The sequence below is a fragment of the Eschrichtius robustus genome, chromosome 9, assembly GCF_028021215.1.
Source record: "Eschrichtius robustus isolate mEscRob2 chromosome 9, mEscRob2.pri, whole genome shotgun sequence".
NCBI lineage: Eukaryota > Metazoa > Chordata > Mammalia > Artiodactyla > Eschrichtiidae > Eschrichtius > Eschrichtius robustus.
This window is the reverse complement of record NC_090832.1, coordinates 15,409,838-15,434,248: the sequence shown is the minus strand read 5'-3', so window position 1 is coordinate 15,434,248 and position 24,411 is coordinate 15,409,838. Positions and strand designations below refer to the sequence as shown.

At 39.8% G+C, this 24,411-nt stretch overlaps 1 protein-coding gene across 5 annotated transcripts in view; it reads left to right on the top strand.

The window, feature by feature from the left end:
• MTHFD1L (methylenetetrahydrofolate dehydrogenase (NADP+ dependent) 1 like) overlaps positions 1-24,411 on the top strand; it is a 242,306-nt gene that overhangs the window by 120,165 nt on the left and 97,730 nt on the right. For 4 of the 5 annotated variants that reach the window (XR_011074944.1, XM_068551140.1, XM_068551138.1 and 1 more), the window contains 3 exons: positions 3,015-3,056; positions 4,126-4,226; positions 4,779-4,956. Coding sequence is in view for 3 of the 5 variants with exons in the window: in XM_068551140.1 (XP_068407241.1) it covers positions 3,015-3,056; positions 4,126-4,226; positions 4,779-4,956 (321 nt within the window). In the remaining 2 variants the exon portion in view is untranslated. The remainder of the gene's footprint in view (positions 1-3,014; positions 3,057-4,125; positions 4,227-4,778; positions 4,957-24,411) is intronic. The other variant, XR_011074945.1, reaches the window with a different exon arrangement.

Sequence of the window (24,411 nt, the reverse complement as noted above, 5' to 3'; positions counted from 1 at the left end):
TAATCGGCTCACACAATTATGGAGGCTGACAAGTCCAAAAATCTACAGAGTGGGCCACTGCTGGAGACTCAGGAGAGCCAGTATTCCAGTCCCAGTCTGAAGGCAATCTGCTGGAAAATTTTCTCTTGCACAGATTCTTTTTGTTATAGCAGGCCTTCAACTGATTGAAGTGGCCCACCCACGTTATGGGGGGCAGTCTGCTTTACTCAGTGTCCATCAATTTAAATGTTATTCTCATTCAAAAACACCCTCTCCGAAATACCCAGAATAATGTTTGACCAAATATCTGGGCATCCCATCACCCAAGCTGACACACAAAATTAACCATTGCCCTCATTACTGATTTTTGGTGTGTGGTGTGATGACCAGACCTAATTTTATTTTTTCTGTGTTAATAGCCAACTGGCCTAGCACTATTTATTTTGATTAGTCCCTCCTTTCTCATCTTCAAGCCTACTTTGTGATAAATCAATTCTCCGTACATGTGTAGGTGTTTTTCTGGGACCTTCGTTTGGTTGCACTGGTCTATTTACACATAATTGTGTCTGTGCTACACTAAGTCTGTAGTGCAGTCTCTCCCTGGTAGTTCTCTTTCTTCATGGGTGCCCAGCCTTTATCAGTCCTTTTCACTTCCATATGTATTTTTGAACTAATCATAAAGTCCCATAAAGAATCTTTCTAGGATTTTGGGGTTTTTTTTGAATGTCATTAAATCAGTAGATCAGTTTTATATCTAGGAACTTGGGATATTCACTGATTTAGGTCTTTTGAAATATATTTTAATAAACATTTACAGTTTATTGCCCAGAGGACTTCTACATCCTTTTACCGATCTGTTCCCATGTGCTTTATATTTTTAAATAGTTTCACAGGTTACTTCTAGATTCTTATATATATATATCCAGTGACCTGTCTAAATTTTTTAAGGTATAATTGACATGCAACATTATATTAGTTTCAAGGTATACAACATAATGTTCAGTATTTGCATACAATGTAAAATGATCACCACAATAAGTCATTAACATCTGTCACCATACATAGTTTAAAAAAAATGTTTTTCCTTGGAATGAGAACTTTTCAGATCTACTCTCTTAGCAACTTTCAAATATTCAGTACAATATTTTTACCTATAGTCACCATGCTCTTTATTAAATCTCTATAACTTAAAAAATTCTCTTATTAATTGTACTAATTTAGCTGTAAATACTTTAGAGAGTTCTATGTGGACAATCATATGAAAATAATGACAGTTCTGTTTCTTCCTTTCCAATCTTGATACTTTTTTTTCATCACTAACCATATGTTTCTAGTTGCAATGCAGTATTAAATAGTGTTGATAGCCAGCATCCTACTGTTATTCCTTATCAGCAAGAGAACACTTTTAATAGTTCATCGCTAAATATGATGTTTTCTGTAATATTTCAGTATATGTTTTTTATCAGGCTAAGAAAATTGCCTTCTGTTGCTATTTGTCAAGTTGTTATACTATATGTTGAATAATTTTCTTCGTCTATTGAGATGATATGATTTTTCTCTTTATTAATGTTGTAAATTATATTACAAATATTAAATGAACCTTTCATTATCTTTTTTATGAATAACTGAATTTTGCTTATTGATTCTTTTTTATATTCTCATTAAGGGATTTTGTAACATTAGAATAATCTATTTATTCAAAGATGGGAAGGAGTCACCTATAACACTCCCTGGGCCTGTTGCTTATTGGTGAGGGGTAGGTTTTTAACTACAAACCTAATTTCTTTTAATGAGTAGAGAACTGTTTAAGTTCTCTATTTCTTCCTAAATGAGTTTTATATTAAAACTCATACTAAGTTTCTCTATCTTTTAAAAAGTATCGGTATAAAGTTTGTCCCAGTATCCTATTAATTCTGTCTACAGCATGTGTAGTTATAATATTTTTTTCATTCCTTTTTAAAAAAGACTCTTGCCAGAATATTATCAATTTTGTTAGTCTTTAAGAACCAGCTTTGGTTTTGTTGATCCCCTCTACTTTCTGGCATTTGCATACAACCCATTTTTCTTGATTTTGCCTAATTTTTGATTTTGCAGAACTTTGCATATGTTCAAGCTCAGCAGTACTTTATGTTCCTTTTTTAATCCAGAATTTTGGTTGTTCCAACTGAAGGGTCCACTGTGTGTTTTAGTTTATGCTAATGCTGAAAAAAAAAACCCATCTGAAAATACCTTATGATGTTTCCTCACAATCTCAAAAAACAATCTGTCATAGAGGTAACTTTTCAAAGGATTTCTAATATTCTCAAGACCTCTTTCGCTGAGAGGAGAATAAGTCACCACGTCCTCAGTGAATTAAAATGTTGTCTAGGGTTTCTCACTGAAACCAGTTGCAGGCTATAGACAAAAAAAAAAAAAAAACAATGGGGAACTGTGAAAAGGCACTAAATTGGGGTTTCAGAACCCTATTATACTCATGCCCCTGTTCTGCCTCTCATTTGCTGTGTAACTGTGGGCAAGATACCTGCCTTCTCTCACCTTCAGTTTCCTTATCTTTAAACTGCCAACCCCATCGGCTTCTGTAAGAAACTAGGCCAAAAAAAGGGAAAAATTAATGGCAATTATTTTTAAATGACTTAGAATTTATTTAGAACGATTATGCACTCTGTATAAATCAGGTATTAATCATACTGTGAGTTCCCTTTTATGCTAGGATAATGGGCAACAGTATGAAAGTTCTTAATATTAGCTCAAATTAGAATCACCTGAGAAGTTTTTAACCATCACTGATCCTGGGTCCCACTCCCAGCAATCCTGGTTTAATTGGTCAGGGTGGAGCTCAAGCATCAGTGATTTTTAAAAGCACCTACAAGACTTTATGTTCAGCCAGGGCTGCCAGTTACTGGTTTAAAAGCACAAAATGTGTTTTTTAAATGAACCTTCCCCAAAAGGGACCATGATTTGTTTTTCTTTCAGATCTTAATCAGAGTGAACAGTTTGATAGGATTATTCTTAATTTTTGTCTTTTCTTATCTCAGGTAACTGCTGGAGTCCCTCTTAAAAAAGAATATACGGAAGAGGTAAGAGTGAAGAATTATTCAGATCCAGTTAACCATTGACTAGCAGTTGAATCTCAGTCAGGGAATAGGTCCTCCACCAGTGGCCTCTTAGAAAAGTGCTTTTCTAATAATCCAAGAGGAAATGGGTGGGGGAAGGGATAAAATCCATTCAGTTAACTCTCCAGTCTTAAGAAAAGATGGGTGTAGGCTTTCTGTCCAGTGCCTACCCCCTGGGCAGCCATCAGAGCAGGCCTCTTACATCCATGTATTCTTTTTTTTTTTTTTAATAGTAATCTTTTATTTATTTATTTATTTTTATATTTTTTATTTTTGGCTGTGTTGGGTCTTCGTTTCTGTGCGAGGGCTTCCTCTAGTTGCGGCAAGTGGGGGCCACTCTTCATTGCGGTGCGCGGGCCCCTCACTATCGCGGCCTCTCTTGTTGCGGAGCACAGGCTCCAGACGCGCAGGCTCAGTAGTTGTGACTCGCGGGCCCGGTTGCTCCACGGCATGTGGGATCTTCCCAGACCAGGGCTCGAACCCGTGTCCCCTGCATTAGCAGGCAGATTCTCAACCGCTGCGCCACCAAGGAAGCCCCCCCCCCATGTATTCTTTTGATGTAGCAGATACTGACTTTTGGAAGATATACAATTGGCTTTATGACTTGCTTGAGTAAATAGACTTTGATTGACTGGCAACAGTACCTCTTAGCTCCTACGGGTGGCGCCAGGGACTTGAGCAGGGAATAGCTGGACGGTGCTCGTCGCCCTCCCGGGACTTTACGCCTTCTGGTCCACCAGCGCACAGAGCGTGGGCATGTTGCTGACGTCCTGGCCACCAGTCTGCAGCAGAAATAGCTGCCTGGCTCAAGACCCACATATGCCATTGGATCTAGAATAATTTTAGACTTTATTTGGAAAATGAGCCTCCTCCTTCTGCAGCCATCTTTTCTTGGAGGGAAAAAGTGATTGATGACTTGAGTATAACGTATAACATGAGTATAGATAGACCCAAAACCTGCCAGAGTGGGCCTGCCTGTGTAATTTGGCAGGTTGGATGGGAGGTGATACATGGGGGCCTGGTTTTCTTACAGAACCTCCAGCTGGTGGCAGATGGCTGCTGTAACCTAGAGAAGCAAATTCAGATTGCTCACCTCTTCGGGGTCCCTGTTGTCGTGGCTCTGAATGTCTTCAAGTAAGTCAAGTGTCCTACTTTAAATGTGGTCATATCGCTGGGCCACCCTGTGAACTAACTGCATTTGTGTTTTGAGGATGTTTGACCTTTTCTCTGCTTCATCTGAAAGTATAGAGAAATACTCTGCTCATTCTATTTGTTTGATTTTCTTTGAATTGGTTTTACTTTAGCAGAAATGTTTTCAAATGTTATCAGGGAAGTGAAATCTATATAGTGAGTTACCATTTCTTTGGCTTTTTTTTTTTTTTTCTTCTTCTTCTTCTTAATTCCACCCAGCATTTCTGACGGAAAGACTGTGGATGATCAAAGGGATATGTTATGGAATTTTCTCAGTAAAACCCTTAACAACTTGAAATATTTGAGTCATGTTGGAGAGGATTTTTCCCCCATGCTTTTCTTAAGGTCTGATTTATTTAAGCACAGTGTAACCACTTTTGATGTTTAAAATATATTCAGTGTTTGGGAGCAAAGTTCTGTATAAGCAGTTAGTCTTTCTTTAAAAACATCGCTAAATGAATACAGGTGCAAAACCACAAACATTTTCATCACCAGGACCGACACCCGAGCGGAGATTGACTTGGTGTGTGAGCTTGCAAAGCGGGCTGGCGCCTTTAATGCAGTGCCCTGCTATCACTGGTCGATTGGTGGGAAAGGGTCGGTGGACCTGGCTCAGGCTGTGAGAGAAGCTGCAAGTAAAAAGAGTCATTTCCAATTCCTGTATGATGTGCAGGTAAGATCCAGCACAATGATAATGGTGCCTGACGGGTCTGGCACCTTAACTGTATGCCAGGCCAGCGCTGAGAGCTTCACATGGGTTGTCACAACAGCTCTGCAGATAAGAAACCGAAGGTTAAAGAGGTTAAGCCATCTGACGAGGTCCTATTGCCAAGGGGCCCCAGCTCCTTGCCCCCAAGCCTGTGCTCTACACTCAGTGCAGAGGGGTTTTGGAGTACAGGGTTCAACAGGGTTTGCACAGGAACAAGACTTTTGAGCAACTTCATAAGGCATGGGATATCACGGGCAATATTTTCCTTGTCCGTTTCTGCTATAGCCCATTTGCACCATGGTTTTCTTGAGCTATGCCTCGTATATTTTTAAAATTTTTTGAATTGTGGTAAAATACATCATAACATAAAATTGACCATCTTTACCATTTTTAGGTGAGTAGTTTACTAGTGTTAAGTAGCTTCACATTGTTGTGCAACCACCCTCCTTCTCCATAGGTCTTTTCAAATTGCAAAATCGAAACTCTGTGCCTGTTAAACACTAACTCCCCAGTTCTCCTTCTCCTCTGTTGCTGGCTCTCTCATACCAGTAAGCCATAAAGTTTGTCCCTTTTTTGACTGGCTTAGTCACTGTCTCAGTCCTTTCAGGCTGCTATAAGGAATACCACAGTACTGGGTGGCTTATAAACAACAAATTTATTACTCATAGTTTTGGAGGCTAGGAAGTCTAAGATCAGGGCATCAGCAGATTCGATGTCTGGTGAGGGCCTGCTTCTTATTTCATAGATGGGAGTCTTCTCACTGTATCCTCATATGGTGGAAGTGGGGAGGGATCTCTCTAGGTTGTCTTTTTATAAGAGCACTAATCCCATTCATGAGGGGTGCACCCACATGACCTAATCACCCCAGAGCCCCATCTCCTAATGACATCAACCTAATCACTCCCAAAGGCCTCAGGTGCTAATATATCATCCCATTGGAAATTAGGCTTCAACATACCAATCTGGGGGGACACAAACATTCAGTCCGTAGCACTAACTTAGCATAATGTCCTCAAGGTTCACCCACGTTATTGCATATGTCAGAACTTCTTTCCTTCTTAAGGCTGAACAACAGTCCATTGTATGTTTATGCCACTTTTTTGCTATCCATTCACCTGTCAGTGGCCACTTGGGTTGCTTCCACCTCTTGGCTATTATAAATAATGCTGCTATGAACATGTGTGTAAAACTGCTTCCAGTTCTTTTGGGCATATACGCTGAAGAGGAGTTGCTGGATTGTCTAGTGTATTTTTTAAACACAGCTGGATAATGAGGGTTCAGTCAGAATATCTGAACTTCTCGGGACCTCACTCTTCTTGGTTCATCTTTGCTGCCACCCAAACATCTCCATTCTGGATTTGCTGGCTCCAGCTCTGGCTGTTGGATTTGTTCTCATAGGTAGTTCCTGGTTGCCAGAGTGCTCAGGCTTCAAACTGGTGGCTTCTCTGGTTCCTTCATCCCTCACAAATTCCGTTAGTCTTGAGTCTAGAGTTACATCATGAAGAACACGATGATAACTTTACGTCTAAGGAGGACTTGTTGTCTGCCAGGCATACGGGCACTTTGTGCTTGTTAACTTCTTTAGTCCTTACTTCCCCGACGGGTAGAAACTGTTGCTTTTCCCATATTTTACATACAAGGAAACTAAAGCAAAAAGAGGTTAAGTAGCCTACCCTATGTCCCACAGCCAGACAGAGGCAGAGCTGGGGGAGTGTGTGTGGAATGATGGAGGCCATCATCCTACTCTGTCATTCAGAATCCAGTACTGTGTTCAGAAGTGGCGGTTGGGATGGGGGGATTCCTCTCAAATGGGCAACAACTGAGTGACCCACCTGAAGAGGAAGGACCATGATGGGCAAAGCATCCATGCCAGATGGGGTCACTGCAGGTAGTTGGTAACTGTGGGAGGAAGGATTTCAGGAATGAATTGGGATGGTTAGCTCAGAAAAAGTGTGTCATGTTCAAAGGTCATTTTATGAGAGACCCTAATGTTCTGTCTTATAGAGGTGGTGGTGATCAACTGGGGGCAGGATGTGGCAGTGGGGAGGGCGGTGGGCTTGGGTTCTACAGGAAGAAAGATGTCCTAATTAGAAACTGTTCTTTGGAGATGCTGGGCATAATATAGATGCAGCCCTGCAGTGGGCTCATCACGGGGAAGGAAGCCAACTCAGATGGTGGCTGGCCAAGGTAATCTTGTGTTCCTTCCTGGGCCTTGATGCCCAGGGAAGCCTTGCTGGGTTGAGGGTGATTAGGTCATGAGGGTGCAGCCCTCATGAATTGGTGCAGCTCTTGGCCCTTTTACACAAACAACTGTCAGGAAACCCTCCGGCCACCGCCCCACTCTGATCGTGAGCCACCCCACTCTGAGTGGCAATGGCAGTTTTTTTGTTTGTTTGTTTGTTTGTTTTTAATAAATTTATTTATTTATTTTTGGCTGCGTTGGGTCTTCGTTGCTGCACACGGGCTTTCCCTAGTTGCGCCGAGCGGGGGCTATTCGTCGTTGCAGTGTGTGGGCTTCTCATTGCGGTGGCTTCTCTTGCTGTGGAGCACGAGCTCTAGGCGCGCGGGCTTCAGTAGTTGTGGCTCGCGGGCTCTAGAGCGCAGGCTCAGTAGTTGTGGCGCACAGGCTTAGTTGCTTTTCGGAATGTGGGATCATCCTGGACCAGGGCTGGAACCCGGGTCCCCTGCATTGGCAGGCGGATTCTTAACCACTGCGCCACCAGGGAAGCCCCGCAATGGCAGATTTTAAACGAATGATTTCACAAAGTGTGGCTTTTTCAAGGAAACCATCCAAAGTGAAAAGGTCAGTAAATAGAAGCAATGTTTTGTGAGTTGTGCTGTCTTAAACATGTACTATCCCTAAAATGAACCCTTTTCCTTTCCACCAATATCATAATTTTTTTTTTCCTGAATTCCCATTTTTTTGTGGAGATAATGCTGTTAAAATGTCTGCTCTTCTGTGAAAAGGGGAACAATTTTATAATAATGTGGTCTAAAGTCATATTTGATAGGATTCTTGCCTCCTTTGCCATACACAATTCCCTTTTCTTATAACACAGAAATTAGATGTGAGCTGCGTAATTGCTTCTTAAAGAATCAGCAGCGCAGGCTATTATTGCTACATGACAGTTTATGAAAAGAGCTGTTGCTGCCTCTGGCTCACTAGGGACTGTCTCCTTGATAGCTCTGTCGCTCACGCTGGCGAGTCGATCTTCGATAATATAAGACCATTTACAATCTTGTCTTGTAACGGTGTAGAAATCTGAAGTCATCGTTGCAGGCGGTAACAGAGCTCAACCTCCCTCCCGCCACAATTACGTGCATAGTCAGTGTTGGTGAGCCTTTGTGGACTAAGTAATGGTTTTCTTCTTCTTTTTTTTCTTTCTTTTTTGTTTTTAATTTTTATTTAAGTAATAATGGTTTTCTTGAAACCCTTTAATTCCCTTTGTTTTCCCCCCACGACTAGCCCTTTGATGCTGGACAGCTCAATTAGGTATCAGGCTGCCCTGCAGGAAAAAAAGAAGTGACAAAATGCTTTTGGATAAAACACGCTGCTGCCTTTGCTTCTCTGCACAAACTGGGCTTCTGTGTGCCTTTTGCTATCATCCCAGACTCTATTCCACCAAGAATGTATTCAGCGCAGGATTGATGGCATCTTAGTTCCTGTTCCAGCCCCGCCCCAGTCTCGTGTTACAGAAGAAAGACACCTGAGCTCATTGGAGAAATTGGAAATAGTGTCGGAGCACAGGGCATGATTGCTTTTGTGTGGGGAGTAGAAATCGCCTCAAAACCCCAAATGGAAAGAGGAACAGCTAGAGAGAAATAGTGTTTACCTGACCTCAGTGACACTGTAAGGCCGGACAACTCACAGAGCATGAGGCCTTCTGATGACGGTTCCATTAGTTAAAGCGAGAAACAAGCTGCTCTTCTGACTCGGGAGTCTGTGCTGAACTTTGAAAAATTGAGGGAAGCAGTCGCTGTTCTCTAGAGAAAATTCTGCACCTCTTTTACCAGAGTAGCTTCTAATTCAAGAGGAGGCAACTTTTGTTCATGGTACTAGAGGTGGCTGTTGATTATTTCAGAATAAAAAAAAATTTTTTTATATAGCAGGTTCTTATTAGTTATCTATTTTATACATATTAGTGTATATATGTCAATCCCAATCTCCCAGAATAATAATTTTTTAAATACTTCCGAATAGGAGGCAGTGGCCTAATTGTTCAGAGGAAGTTTATCCTGTGAGAATTGATATATTTAGACTTGAACTACACTGCGTCATTTCCTCTCAACCATTAGTGATGATCATAGCCCCCTTTCCTTTTAAGGAGCAGTTAGAAGTCCTCCCCAAAACCTATCTTTTCTATTATTACTTTTGGCAATTATATCTTTACAGGTGACCAATATATCTCCATATCTGCAAGCACCCAGGAAAACAGTATAGCAGATGAAAAAACGAATCTGTATTTACACTTTATTAGCTAACAAATCCCTCTTCCATACATAATTTCAAGTATATCTGATCCAATCCCATGGGGTGTGTGAGCTCAACTCTGTATCTTAAATGCAGAAATAGGAATTCAGAGAAGGTGAGGGACGTGCCCCATGACAAATGGACACTTGATGGACGAAGTAATGTATTATAGTTAAAGGGGTCATTCAGAATTGAGTTCAAATCTTTTTTTTTTTTTAATTGGCGTATAGTTGATTTACAATGTTGTGTTAGTTTCAGGTGTACAGTAAAGTGATTGTTATACATATACAGATATTCATTCTTTTTTACATTCTTTTCTCATATAGGTTATCACAGAATATTGAGTAGAGTTCCCTGTGCTATACAGTAGGTCCTTGTTGGTTATCTGTTTTATATAGAGTAGTGGATGTATGTTCATCCCAAACTCCTAATTTATCCCTCCCCCTTCCCTTGCCCCTTTGGTAACCATAAGTTTGTTTTCCATGGCTGTGAATCTGTCTCTGTTTTGTAACTAAGTTGATTTGTGTCATTTATTTAGATTCCACGTGGAAGCAATATCATGTTATTTGCATTTCTCTTTCTGACTTACTTCAGTATGATAATCTCTAGGTCCATCCATGTTGCTGCAAATGGCATTATTTCATTCTTTTTTATGGTTGAGTGGTATTCCGTTGTATATATGTACCACATATCTTATTTATCCATTCCTCTTTCGGTGGACATTTAGGTTGCTTCCATGTCTTGGCTATTGTAAATAATGCTGCTATGAACTTTGGGGTGCGTGTATCTTTTCTAATTAGAGTTTTCATCTTTTCCTGATATATGCCCAGGAGTAACTCTATTTTTTTTTTTTTTTTTTTTTTTTTTTTAGTTTTAGTTTTTTAAGGAACCTCCATACTGTTCTCCATAGTGGCTGTACCAATTTACATTTCCCACCAACAGTGCAAGAGGGTTCCCTTTTCTCCACACCCTCGCCAGCATTTACTGTTTGTAGACTTTTTGATGATGGTCATGTTGACCTGTGTGAGATGATAGCTCACTGTAATTTTTATTTGCATTTCTCTGATAATTAGTGACGTTGAGCATCTTTCCATGTGCTTTTTGCCATCTGTATGTCTTCTTTGGAGAAATATCTATTTAGATCTTCTGCCCATTTTTGATTGGGTTGTTTGTTTTTTTGACATAGAGCTGTATGAGCTGTTTGTATATTTTGGAGACTAATCCGTTGTCGGTAACTTCATTTGCAAATAGAGTTCAAATCTCGATGGGACCTCCCACTATGGATATAAATGTGGACAACTCTCTGAACCTCAGCTTCCTAATCTATAAAATAGTGTCTGATGTTAACACCAACTTCACCCAGTTGCTGTGAGGACCAAATGAAATGTCCTGGAGTAAAATGCTGGGACATAGGAGGCTGGTAATCTATGTTAGCGCTTCCTTCTGTCACTTTCACTTCAGGAAGAGAGGGGGTTTCCTGAATTGACCTTCAAGAATTGTCTTGTAACTCAGGTAACCTGGAGGTCGGGCTCCAGGGTTGGTTTCCTGTTCAAGTGTGTTAAAACCAGCAATTAGCAGCCCCTAGTGCACCAGGAAAGAAAGGCACTCCCAAATTAAAGCAAGACATTTAGCATTCTTTCTCCATTAGAATTGGGAGCTGTTAGTGATTTAATAGAAAGTCAGTAGCTTTTGCAAAGAATGTATGGCACCGAAAGTCCATCTGAATATTGTTTGTTAAATCAAGAGTAAAGGTTGAAAACCATCTCCACATCCCTCCATATCCTTCCTCTAAACTTGTAAACGTTTAGAGGTGTAACCTTGACAGCATGAGAAGATGGTGTTTGTTTTTATTAAAAGGTCTTTCCTGTTCCTTGTGTGAAGCCATTCTCTTGATCACAGCAGGGCTAGAATCAAGGGAGATCAAAACAGACCAGGAAGACTCCATCTAGGGCCACAGCCAGCACCGCAGATTTCTGAACTATTGCACTTTCACTGCCTGTGTGTTTAGGAGTGTTTTCTCCCCTGCTGGCAGGGGATCGAGGGGTGAGGGAGTTCGTTGATTATTGAGGAATTATGTATGTTAGACTCCGGGCATCAGCCAGCAAACAGAGCCTCAAATTTTAAGGAAATAAATAAAAATGCATACGTATAAGTACTTGTATGTATATATATAGAGTATATGTGTTTGTGTGTGTATGTGTATAGTTTTTTTAATTGTGGTAAAAAATATATGTAAAATGAAATTTTCCATTTTAATCATTTTTAAATATATACAGTTCCATGTATTTAGAATATATAAAAATGTATACATAAATACTATATATGTAGTTTTAATTCATAGAACTTAAAACATACATCTCTGTATGTCTTTTGTATTTCATAGTAATTGCTAAACAACAGTCTAAGGAGAAGGGATGACCTTTCTTTTTCTATTTTTAATTAATTAATTAATTTTTGTTTTGTTTTTGTTTGAATTTTTGAATTTTATTTATTTTTTTATACAGCAGGTTCTTATTAGTCATCAATTTTATACACATCAGTGTATACATGTCAATCCCAATCACCCAATTCATCACACCACCACCCCACCCCCTGCAGCTTTTCCCCCTTGGTGTCCATACATTTGTTCTCTACGTCTGTGTCTCAATTTCTGTCCTGCAAACCGGTTCATCTGTACCATTTTTCTAGGTTCCACATATATGCGTTAATATACGATATTTGTTTTCTCTTTCTGACTTACTTCACCCTGTATGACAGTCTCTACATACATCCACGTCTCAACAAATGACCCAGTTTCGTTCATTTTTATGGCTGAGTAATATTCCATCGTATATATGTACCACATCTTCTTTATCCATTCATCTATTGATGGGCATTTAGGTTGCTTCCATGACCTGGCTATTGTAAATAGTGCTGCAATGAACATTGGGGTGCATGTGTCTTTTTTTTTTTTTTTTTTTTTTAAAACACTTTTTTTTTATTATTTATTTTATTTTTTGGCTGTGTTGGGTCTTCGTTTCTGTGCGAGGGCTTTCTCTAGTTGTGGCAAGCGGGGGCCACTCTTCATCGCGGTGCGTGGGCCTCTCACTATCGCGGCCTCTCTTGTTGTGGAGCACAGGCTCCAGACGCGCAGGCTCAGTAGTTGTGGCTCACGGGCCTAGTTGCTCTGCGGCATGTGGGATCTTCCCAGACCAGGGCTCGAACCCGTGTCCCCTGCATTGGCAGGCAGATTCTCAACCACTGCGCTACCAGAGAAGCCCCATGTGTCTTTTTGAATTATGGTTTTCTCTGGGTATATGCCCAGTAGTGGGATTGCTGGATCATAGGGTAATTCTATTTTTAGTTTTTTAAGAAACCTCCATACTGTTCTCCATAGTGGCTGTATCCATTTACATTCCCACCAACAGTGCAAGAGGGTTCCCTTTTCTCCACACCCTCTCCAGCATTTGTTGTTTGTAGATTTTCTGATGATGCCCATTCTAACTGGTGTGAGGTGATACCTCATTGTAGTTTTGATTTGCATTTCTCTAATAGTTAGTGATGTTGAGCAGCTTTTCATGTGCTTCTTGGCCATCTGTATGTCTTCTTTGGAGAAATGTCTATTTAGGTCTTCTGCCCATTTTTGGATTGGGTTGTTTGTTTCTTTAATATTGAGCTGCGTGAGCTGTTTATATATTTTGGAGATTAAACCTTTGTTGATTCGTTTGCAAATATTTTCTCCCATTTTGAGGGTTGTCTTTTCGTCTTGTTTATGGTTTCCTTTGCTCTGCAAAAGCTTTGAAGTTTCATTAGGTCCCATTTGTTTATTTTTGTTTTTATTTCCATTACTCTAGGAGGTGGATCAAAAAAGATCTTGCTGTGATTTATGTCAAAGAGTGTTCTTCTTATGTTTTCCTCTAAGAGTTTTATAGTGTCTGGTCTTCCATTTAGGTCTCGAATCCATTTTGAGTTTATTTTTGTGTATGGTGTTAGGGAGTGTTCTAATTTCATTCTTTTACATGTAGCTGTCCAGTTTTCCCAGCACCACTTATTGAAGAGACTGTCTTTTCTCCATTGTATATCCTTGCCTCCTTTGTCATAGATTAGTTGACCGTAGGTGCGTGGGTTTATCTCTGGGCTTTCTATCTTGTTCCGTTGATCTATGTTTCTGTTTTTGTGCCAGTACCATATTGTCTTGATTACTGTAGCTTTGTAGTATAGTCTGAAGTCAGGGAGTCTGATTCCTCCAGCTCTGTTTTGTCCCCTCCAGACTTCTTTGGCTATTCGGGGTCTTTTGTGTCTTCATACAAATTTTAAGATTTTTCGTTCTAGTTCCGTAAAAAATGCCATTGGTAATTTGATAGGGATTGCATTGAAGCTGTAGATTGCTTTGAGTAGTATAGTCATTTTCACAGTATTGATTCTTCCAATCCAAGAACATGGTATATCTCTCCATCTGTTGGTATCATCTTTAATTTCTTTCATCAGTGTCTTATAGTTTTCTACATACAGGTCTTTTGTCTCCCTAGGTAAGTTTATTCCCAGGTATTTTATTCTTTTTGTTGCAATGGTAAATGGGAGTATTTCCTTAATTTCCCTTTCAGATTTTTCATCATTAGTGTATAGGAATGCAGGAGATTTCTGTGCATTAATTTTGTATCCTGCAACTTTACCAAATTCATTGATTAGCTCTAGTAGTTTTCTGATGGCATTTTTAGGATTCTCTATGTATAGTATCATGTCATCTGCAAACAGTGAGAGTTTTACTTTTTCTTTTCCAATTTGGATTCCTTTTATTTCTTTTTCTTCTCTGATTGCCGTGGCTAGGACTTCCAAAACTATGTTGAATAATAGTGGTGAGAGTGGACATCCTTGTCGTGTTCCTGATCTTAGAGGAAATGCTTTCAGTTTTTCACCATTGAGAATGATGTTTGCTGTGGGTTTGTCATATATGGCCTTTATTATGTCGAGGTAGGTTCCCTCTATGCCCACTTTCTGGAGAGTTTTTGTCATAAATGGGTGTTGAATTTTGTCAAAAGCTTTTTCTGCATCTATTGAGATGATCATATGGTTTTTATTCTTCAATTTGTTAGTATGGTGTGTCACATTGATTGATTTGCCTATGTTGGAGAATCCTTGCATCCCTGGGATAAATTCCACTTGATCATGGTGTATGATCCTTTGAATGTGTTGTTGGATTCTGTTTCCTAGTATTTTGTTGAGAATTTTTGCATCTGTATTCATCAGTGATATTGGTCTGTAACTTTCTTTTTTTGCAGTATCTTTGTCTGGTTTTGGTATCAGTGTGATGGTGGCCTCATAGAATGAGTTTGGGAGTGTTCCTTCCTCTGCAATTTTTTGGGAGAGTTTGAGAAGGATGGGTGTTAGCTCTTCTCTAAATGGTTGATAGAATTCACCTGTGAAGCCATCTGGTCCTGGACTTTTATTTGTTGGAAGATTTTTAATCACAGTTTCAATTTCGTTACTTGTGATTGGTCTGTTCATATTTTCTGTTTCTTCCTGGTTCAGTCTTGGGAGGTTATACCTTTCTAAGAATTTGTCCATTTCTTCCAGGTTGTCCATTTTATTGGCATAGAGTTGCTTGTAGTAGTCTCTTAGGATGCTTTGTATTTCTGCGGTGTCTGTTGTAACTCTCCTTTTTCATTTCTAATTTTATTGATTTGAGTCCTCTCCCTCTTTTTCTTGATGAGTCTGGCTAATGGTTTATCAATTTTGTTTATCTTTGCAAGGAACCAGCTTTTAGTTTTATTGACCTTTGCTATTGTTTTCTTTGTTTCTGTTTCATTTATTTCTGCTCTGATCTTTATGATTTCTTTCCTTCTGCTAACTTTGGGTTTTGTTTGTTCTTCTTTCTCTAGTTCCTTTAGCTGTAACTTTAGATTGTTTATTTGAGGTGTTTCTTGTTTCTTGAGGTAAGCTTGTATAGCTATAAACTTCCCTCTTAGAACTGCTTTTGCCACATCCCATAGGTTTTTGATCGTCGTGTTTTCATTGTCATTTGTCTCTAGGTATTTTTTGATTTCCTCTTTGATTTCTTCAGTGATCTCTTGGTTATTTAGTAACGTATTCTTTAGCCTCCACGTGTTTGTGTTTTTTACGTTTTTTTTTCCCTGTGATTGATTTCTAATCTCATAGCGTTGTGGTCAGAAAAGATGCTTGATATGATTTCAATTTTCTTAAATTTACTGGGGCTTGATTTGTGACCCAAGAAGTGATCTGTCCTGGAGAATGTTCCATGCGCACTTGAGAAGAAAGTGTAATCTACTGTTTTGGGATGGAATGTCCTATAAATATCAATTAAATCTATCTGGTCTGTTGTGTCATTTAAAGCTTCTGTTTCCTTATTTATTTTCATTTTGGATGATCTGTCCATTGGTGTAAGTGAGGTGTTAAAGTCCCCCACTATTGTGTTACTGTCGATTTCCTCTTTTATAGCTGTTAGCAGGTGCCTTATGTATTGAGGTGCTCCTGTGTTGGGTGCATATATATGTATAATTGTTATATCTTCTTCTTGGATTGATCCCTTGATCATTATGTAGTATCCTTCCTTGTCTCTTGTAACATTCTTTATTTTAAAGTCTATTTTATGTGATATGACTATTGCTACTCCAGCTTTCTTTTGATTTCCATCTGCATGGAATATATTTTTCCATCCCCTCACTTTCAGTCTGTATGTGTCCCTAGGTCTGAAGTGGGTCTCTTGTAGACAGCATATATATGGGTCTTGTTTTCGTATCCATTCAGCAAGCCTGTGTCTTTTGGTTGGAGCATTTAATCCATTCATGTTTAAGGTAATTATCGATATGTATGTTCCTATGACCATTTTCTTAATTGTTTTGGGTTTGTTTTTGTAGGTCCTTTTCTTCTCTTGTGTTTTGCACTTAGAGTAGTTCGTTTAGCATTTGTTGTAGAGCTGGTTTGGTGGTGCTGAATTCTCTTAGCTTTTGCTTGTCTGTAAAGCTTTTGATTTTTCCATCAAAACTGAATGAGATCCTTGCTGGGTAGAGTAATCTTGGTTATAGGTTCTTCCCTTTCACCATTTTAAGTATATCATGCCACTCCCTTCTGGCTTGTAGAGTTTCTGCTGAGAAATCAGCTGTTACCCTTATGGGAGTTCCCTTGTATGTTATTTGTCATTTTTCCCTTGCTGCTTTCAAAAATTTTTCTTTGTCTTTAATTTTTGCCAATTTGGTCACTATGTGCCTCGGAGTGTTTCTCCTTGGGTTTATCCTGTATGGGACTCTGCGCTTCCTGGACTTGGGTGGCTATTTCCTTTCCATGTTAGGGAAGTTTTCGACTCTAATCTTTCAAATATTTTCTTGGGTCCTTTCTCTCTCTCTTCTCCTTCTGGGACCCCTATAATGCGAATGTTGTTGCGTTTAATGTTGTCCCAGAGGTCTCTTAGGCTGTCTTCATTTCTTTTCATTCTTTTTTCTTTATTCTTTTCCACAGCTGTGAATGCCACCATTCTGTCTTCCAGGTCACTTATCCGTTCTTCTGCCTCAGTTATTCTGCTAGTGATTCCTTCTAGTGTAGTTTTCATTTCAGTTATTGTATTGTTCATCTCTGTTTGTTTGTTCTTTAATTCTTCTAGGTCTTTGTTAAACATTTCTTGTATCGTCTCAATATTTGCCTGCATTCTTTTACCGAGGTCCTGGATCATCTTCACTGTCATTATTCTGAATTCTTTTTCTGGAAGGTTGCCTATCTCTACTTCATTTAGTTGTTTTTCTGGGGTTTTATCTTGTTCCTTCATCTGGTACATAGCCCTCTGCCTTTTCATCTTGTCTATCTTTCTGTGAATGTAGTTCTTGTTCCACAGGCTGCAGGATTGTAGTTCTTGCTTCTGCTATCTGCCCTCTTGCTGGTGATGTGATTCTATATATATAAAATTCAGCATACTGCTAGTGTTGGACGGTGTCCTGCAGAGGCTGGGGGTGGCTGTGGCTCACCGTGAGGACAAGGACACTGGCAGCAGAAGTTCTGGGAAGTACTCCTTGGTGTGAGCCCTCCCAGAGTCTGCCGTTAGCCCCACCAGAGATGATGACCTTTCTTTTTATGCCCTTATCCCTTTACTGTTGTCTCCTTCTCAAGGCCTTTGACCTCCTCTGGCTCTTTCCTGCCTGTCCTCAGACCTGCCCTTGGTCTGCCTGTTCCCACCAGTCCTTTCTTCAGCTCTCTCCTTTCCTCCTTTTGTGCAATTGAATGTTTGGCATGTTTTATAGGAAGCTGTCCCTTATATTTCCAGTCAGTTAAGTATCTCATTCAGAATCTGTGTCTCTTCCCTGTGCTCTCATGTGCTGCTTTCTTATTTATGGTTGAGCTCTGGTCATCCATGCTGAACTGCTTCTAGCCCTTCCCTCATCAGCCTCTTCTCCTCTTGCCTCCTTTTCATGATTCAGCTGCAAATTCCCACACTGCCTCAATACCACATCCTTCTGCAAACACATCTTAGATCGCTATCAAAACTAGATTGTTCTCCAACACTGGCCTCTAGGTTCTTTGTCCAGACTCCTTTGGCCAGCAGTGTATCACTCACCTCCTTGGCCTACCCCTACTGCTGCCTCGCCCATCTGTGTTTGACAGGTCTCTTCAGATCTGAACCTATTGTTAGATCCAGCCCAACTTTCTCAATGCACCCTATTCAGCCCTTTGTGATTCTGGCAAAGCATCCCGCAGCTTTGTCTCCTTGAAGCTAGAAATAGCACCTGATGAGAAAGAAACAGTGGTCTATATCCATTTCACTTGTACATGTCACAAGGATTCCTATAATTTCATTTAAGTGCTTCTAACAAAAAATGGAATGTCACTATGGCAAAACTTTCTAGAAATGCATTATTTCTTCCAAAATTATGGGCCAAGCAAGAAAGACAGGGATGTAAAATGAACTGTCAGTGTCCCACCATGTGTTAGCTAGTCACCTTCTGCCATCACTCCGTCCATCCCTTGGTCTTTCTGACTTAAATTCAGATGACACGAGAGGACTCAGTACGGAAAGCATCCATTTTCTCAGCCTGAAAAGCAAGCAGCATTATTTCAATATTATCACAGGTGTATTAAAGACCACTTCAAAAGGAAAACGACAACCTTAGGACTGGAGGGGGAAATCACTCAAAACAGCACAGGCTTCCAGTCACCCCAGGATCTGAGAGGTTAGGGATTTGTCTTAGCAATCATTTTATTTCAGAAAATGATTTACTTTTCCTTTCATGAAAGTAGTTTACTCCGCTCTTGAGTGAGACTTATAATCTTAGACCAGAAGATTTTTCCTTGACAGCACTGCTCCAGTAGATGAATGAGGGAAGTATGACTCCTGCCCAGGAATACAGAGGCCAGGCTGCACCTCGTGTTCATTCATATTAGCCTTACAACACACTGAGGTTTGCGAGTAACTTCATGCCAGGAGGAACAACAGGTGTGTCATACATGCATATCATTAGGCCAAGCAAGTGCTCGGGCCACTACCAGCCCTTTCCCCTCCTTTGGGTGAGATCACTAAAATCACCTGTTCCTCTATATTGCTTTCTTTTGGCGTTGCTGTAATGTTCTGTTTAAGAGTATACAGCACAGGGAACTCTGCTCAATATTTGTAATAACCTAAATGGGAAAAGAATTTGAAAAAGAACAGATACATGTATATGTGTAACTGAATCACTTTGCTGTACACCTGAAACTAGCACAACACTGTAAATCAACTATACTCTAATATAAAATAAGAATTAAAAAACAAAACAAAAGAATAAAAATAAATAAAAAATAAAATAAACATTTTATTTTTAAAAATAAAATTCAAAATAAAATTTTTAAAAATTGTTTAAATAAAATTAAATTAAGAATGAAAAAAGGGAACAGTAGTGAGGAAAAAATCCTCAACTAGGAGTAAAAATCTAAAATTTTCCCACTAGATGAAACAAAATTCAAATGAATTCATATTCAATGAGCAAATTTTAAACCCAAGGCTCTGTATATCACTCGAGATTGCTCTGTTAGACACGATGTTGATCCCTTTGCATATTTGGTCCTATGAAATATAGTCCTCAAGATGTCCAACTACAGGAAATTGGACAAAGAAAATTCCTGTGACCTGAAATAAATCAAACTGAAGGCAAAAAACAAACAAAAACGAGTATACAAGGTCACCCTTGTGATTTGAATGTGAATTCCTTATCATCATCATTTCACATGGACAAATGCAGACTTTCTGGCGATGAGCCTTTTTTCCTCTCCCAGACCCCAGCTATCTCCGACGTGTGTCCTGGTTGTCTTAGGAGAGCGAGATTCTTCTGGGATTCTTCTGGGTTGACCTGTTGCTCAGGACCAACACGCCAGCGGGACGAGCCACTCAGGGAGCTGGCTCATGGCACTCAGCACGTACACCTTGGGTAGCTCAGATGTGCTGGTTTCCAGCCAGCGACATGCTTTGTGTCAAAGACACAAGGGTCTGTTGTTCTCACTCACAACGCAGAGCTGCTCCCATGACACCAGGGGGATGTTGCAATGAAGCCCTTGCTCCTGTTGGAAGCTGGTTTCACGTTACATACTTTTCTTTGAGGTACAGGAAAGGCCATTTACCAAACTGCACTTGTAGATCACTGAAAATTCATGCTTCATTTTAAATACAAAATACAAATTGAAATAATTACTGTATGTCCAGAGATTTTTATTCGACTTACAAATTTACTAATTGATTCCTCTTCTTAAATATTTCATGAGCATTGAAGTACTTCAAGCCAACATCACAGCATAGGAACACTTAACTTATGTGAATTCCAATCTAGGCTTTGGTAAAACGAAAGAACAATGTAGTTTTCATTCAGTGTAATGGCTGAGGAAACAGCAGTGTGTTTCAACACTTCAACAGTTATGTGCTTCAGAGATAGTGGAATATCGATAATAGAGTATTGTGTCATGTTTTCATGGGTCTTCTAAGAGACCTTCAGGACTGCTGACTTTAGAACCTGACATCCAAGTAAGATGAGATGCCACTATATTATAAAGCCTTCATACTTCTTTATTTTCCTCAATTCTGTCAGCTTCATTTTTTTTAATTGAAGTATACTTGATTTACAATGTTGGGTTAGTTTCTGGTGTACAGCAAAGTGATTCAGTTTTTTATATACATACATATATATATATATATATATATATACACATACATATATACACACACACACTCTTTTCAGAAAAGAATATATATATTCTTTTCAGACTCTTCCATTGTTATTACAAGATATTGGATATAGTTCCCTGTGCTATACAGTAGTACCTTGTTGTTTATCTATTTTATATATAGTAGTGTGTATATGTTAATCCCAAACTCCTAATTTATCCCTCCCCGCCTTTCCCTTTTGGTAACCGTAAATTTGTCTTCTTTGTCTGTGACTCTATTTCTGTTTTGTAAATGAGTTCTTTTATATCATATTTTTAGATTCCACATATAAATGATATGATATTTGTCTTTTTCTGTCTGAATTACTTCACTTAGTATGATAATCTCCAGTTCCATCCATGTTGCTGCATATGGCATTATTGCATTCTTTTTCATGGCTGAGTGTGGTATTCCATTGTATATATGTACCACATCTTCTTTATCCATTCAACTGTTGATGGACACTTAGGTTGCTTCCATGTCTTGCCTATTGTCAACAGTGCGGCAGTGAACATTGGGTGCGTGTGTAATGAGTCCAGTGGTCTTTTCAAGAAGGATATGCCATCTAACTTTGAGTAACTTAGCTTCTATGAGCCTGGATCACCACATCTACACAAGGAATGTGGTAAAGAATGAAGACCCCTACATCCTCCAGCCTACCTTCCTGGTGTCACTCAGCCGGGATTCTGGGTGGGCATACTCTAAGCAAAAGACCATAGACAATATGACCCCCCAGTCAGGGTTCTTTTCTAGAACTAGAAAGAACTGCTGCCCAGTTCAGTAGCCACTGGTCATAGAAAGCTATTGACATTTAAATTAACTAAAATTAACAGCTCATTTCCTCGGTTGCACTAGTCCCATTTCAACTACTTACTAGCCACATGAGGCTGGCGGCTACTAGCCTGGAAAGCATGGTTGTAGAACATTCCCATCATCACAGGAAGCTTCCATCGGAAAGCTCTCTTCTAAAGTATTTCAGTTATTTTTATACGTTTAAGAGGTTTGGGAGGAAATTAATGAAGAATATGTTCAGAATTATATTCTTGGTGAAGATGGAGATTTAGCATAGTGTTAGTTCCAAAATGATCAAAGATCCTAGTATAGACGCCAGGCTTTGTGAAGTCGCTTATATGAGTATGTTGAGCATAATACAAATAGAGTAGTCCCTCTTTCCAGAAAAAGCCTTGTCTTTGCTGCCATTCACACCTTGATGTGTGCCGTTCTCCTTGTGTGAAATAATCTTTCCTTTTATTGCTTATTAAAATCTTTCACATCCTTCAAGCACCATTCAAGTTCCTTTTTAGGTCTTACCAACTTATGCTGACTTCCATGCCATCCCCTGCAATCTGTGATCTTCCAACTCGAGTAGTAACATAGAGGCGGAGGCTTTATCACACACTCCATTCTGTCACACTTTACTGTGTCATTGTCCCCACCCCATCAGACATTCTTTGTACACAAAATCTCTGAAATTCTTTGTACACCATGACGTCTTGAAAGTACTTGCCACAGATGGTTGTTCGTTCAGCAGATGTTTGTGGAGGGCCTACTGATTGGAAGTTACCATCCTAGACATCAGGGATGTAAGGAGGAAAGAGGTGGCAAATAGATAAGTTTGTAAATATTTAGGAAGTTGGAGCAAAGCCAGGGTTGATTAATGCATACCCATTCATAATTTATTTTACCATTTTATTTGTTTTATAAAAACTACCACTTAAAATGAGCAGTACAAGTGAATGTCAAGTTCAGATCAAGATCATTGGACATGAACTTGGCTTTTTTCTTTTTCTTTAAAGATGACACTGCTCCCCAAAATCGAGCAGAGAAACAGCAGGAAGTTCCTTTCCTGCTGTCACAATATAAATAGATGGTATACAGTGAAGCTGCCTTATCAGGGCAGGTTTTAGTTTTTATATTAAACCCAAAAGTTGTGTTAACTGAGATGTTCTTTTTATTTATTCACTTGTACACACAGGTGAAAAAGAATAATTGTAGCAAGAGTCCCAAGAGAATTTTGGTCTTGGGATTTCCAGCTCCATGGGCTGAAGCACATTATTTATCCAGCGTGGGGCTGTGAGGCACACACCAGGTGGTGATGGTCCCTCTCGTAGGCTCTCGGTGGACAGCTTTGTGCATGTCGAGGCCGGCGAGGGAGTGTCGTCTTCTCTGGGGCTGGCGAGGCTGAGGCTGGGGCATGGGAAGTGCAGGATACCGGGAGCTGGTCGTGGTGACTGCTGGGATGCCCCAGGCTCTGGCACCTGCGGGTAAGGAGGGGAAACAAGTCGCCTGACCAGGACTCATTCACACCACCAGCCCCTTCCTGCTTCCCTGCTCTGCCTTCTGTTTGAGTCATCCTGTCATGTGTGGTTGCAGTTTTCCTATAGGAAATAAGACCACAACTACACAGTTCACAAAGTCAGCCTGGCACCTGCTTGAAATTTCCGCAACACTTTCAAATAAACATTAGACAGGGGGCTTCCCTGGTGGTGCAGTGGTTAAGAACCCGCCTGCCAATGCAGGGGCCACGGGTTCAAGCCCTGGTCCGGGAAGATCCCACATGCCGCGGAGCGACTAAGCCCGTGCGCCACAACTACTGAGCCTGTGCTCTAGAGCCCACGAGCCACAACTCCTGAGCCCGTGAGCCACAACTACTGAAACCTGCGTGCCTAGAGCCCGTGCTCCGCAACAAGACAAGCCACTGCAGTGAGAAGCCCACATGCCGCAACGAAGAGTAGCCCCCGCTCGCCTCAACTAGAGAAAGTCCACGTGCAGCAACAAAGACCCAAGGCAGCCAAAAATAAATATAAATAAAATAAATAAATTTATTTAAAAAAAGAAAACATTAGACAGGAAGGCAGTTTAGTTGTTGATAAAAATGTGTATTTCCTTATGCCCCAAAGAATTGAAGTCTGGAAGAGAAATATTTGTCCGTCGACCCCCCCACTTTTAGCATAGCAGCATTATTCACAGTGGCAAAAAGGTGGAAACAACCCGTGTCCATCAGTGGATGAATGGATTTTTTTAAATGTGGTATGTCCATACAGTGAAATATTATTCAGCCTTTAAAAGGAAAGAAATTTGTAACATGCTACATCATGGTTGAACCTTGAGGTTCATGCTAAGTAAAATAAGCCAGATGCAAAAAGATACATATTGTATGATTCCACTTATACAGGGTACCCTGAGTAGGCAGAATCATAGAGACAGAAAGTAGAAAGGTGGTAGCAAGGGGCTGAGGGGAGGACAGAATGGGGAGTTAGTGTTTCATGGGTACAGTTTTAGTTCTGCAAAATGAAAAGGGTTCTGGAGATTGGCATCACAACAACAGGAATGTGCTTAACAGTACAGAACTGTACACTTCAAAATGATTAAGATGGTAAATTTTCTGTTATGTATATTTCACCACAATTTAAACTTAAATATATGTATTCCTTGAAAAAAAATTTCGTGTTTAAAAACTAAAAGTAGGTCAGTTAAATACCCACTCACACTAATTCCTTCATTGTCATCCATTTACTATTACCTTGTTCACGTGTGAGTTTTTTTCAATTATTATCATATAGAAAAGTCACGCTCACTTTTCCTTTTCAGATCAATCTAGAGTTCAGTAAATAGTGCATTCTGTTCATTAAATGTGTCATGAGTAGTGCTAATCTGTTTTGTTGTTGTTTTGTTTCACTTCCAGGGAAAACATAAATCTTTAGTTAGCTCTATTGCCCTCACGCCATCATAATAATATTACTTAAGGTTTGTGCAGTGTGATATTTGTAACACACTGCGTGGCTTCAGTGCTTGCAGT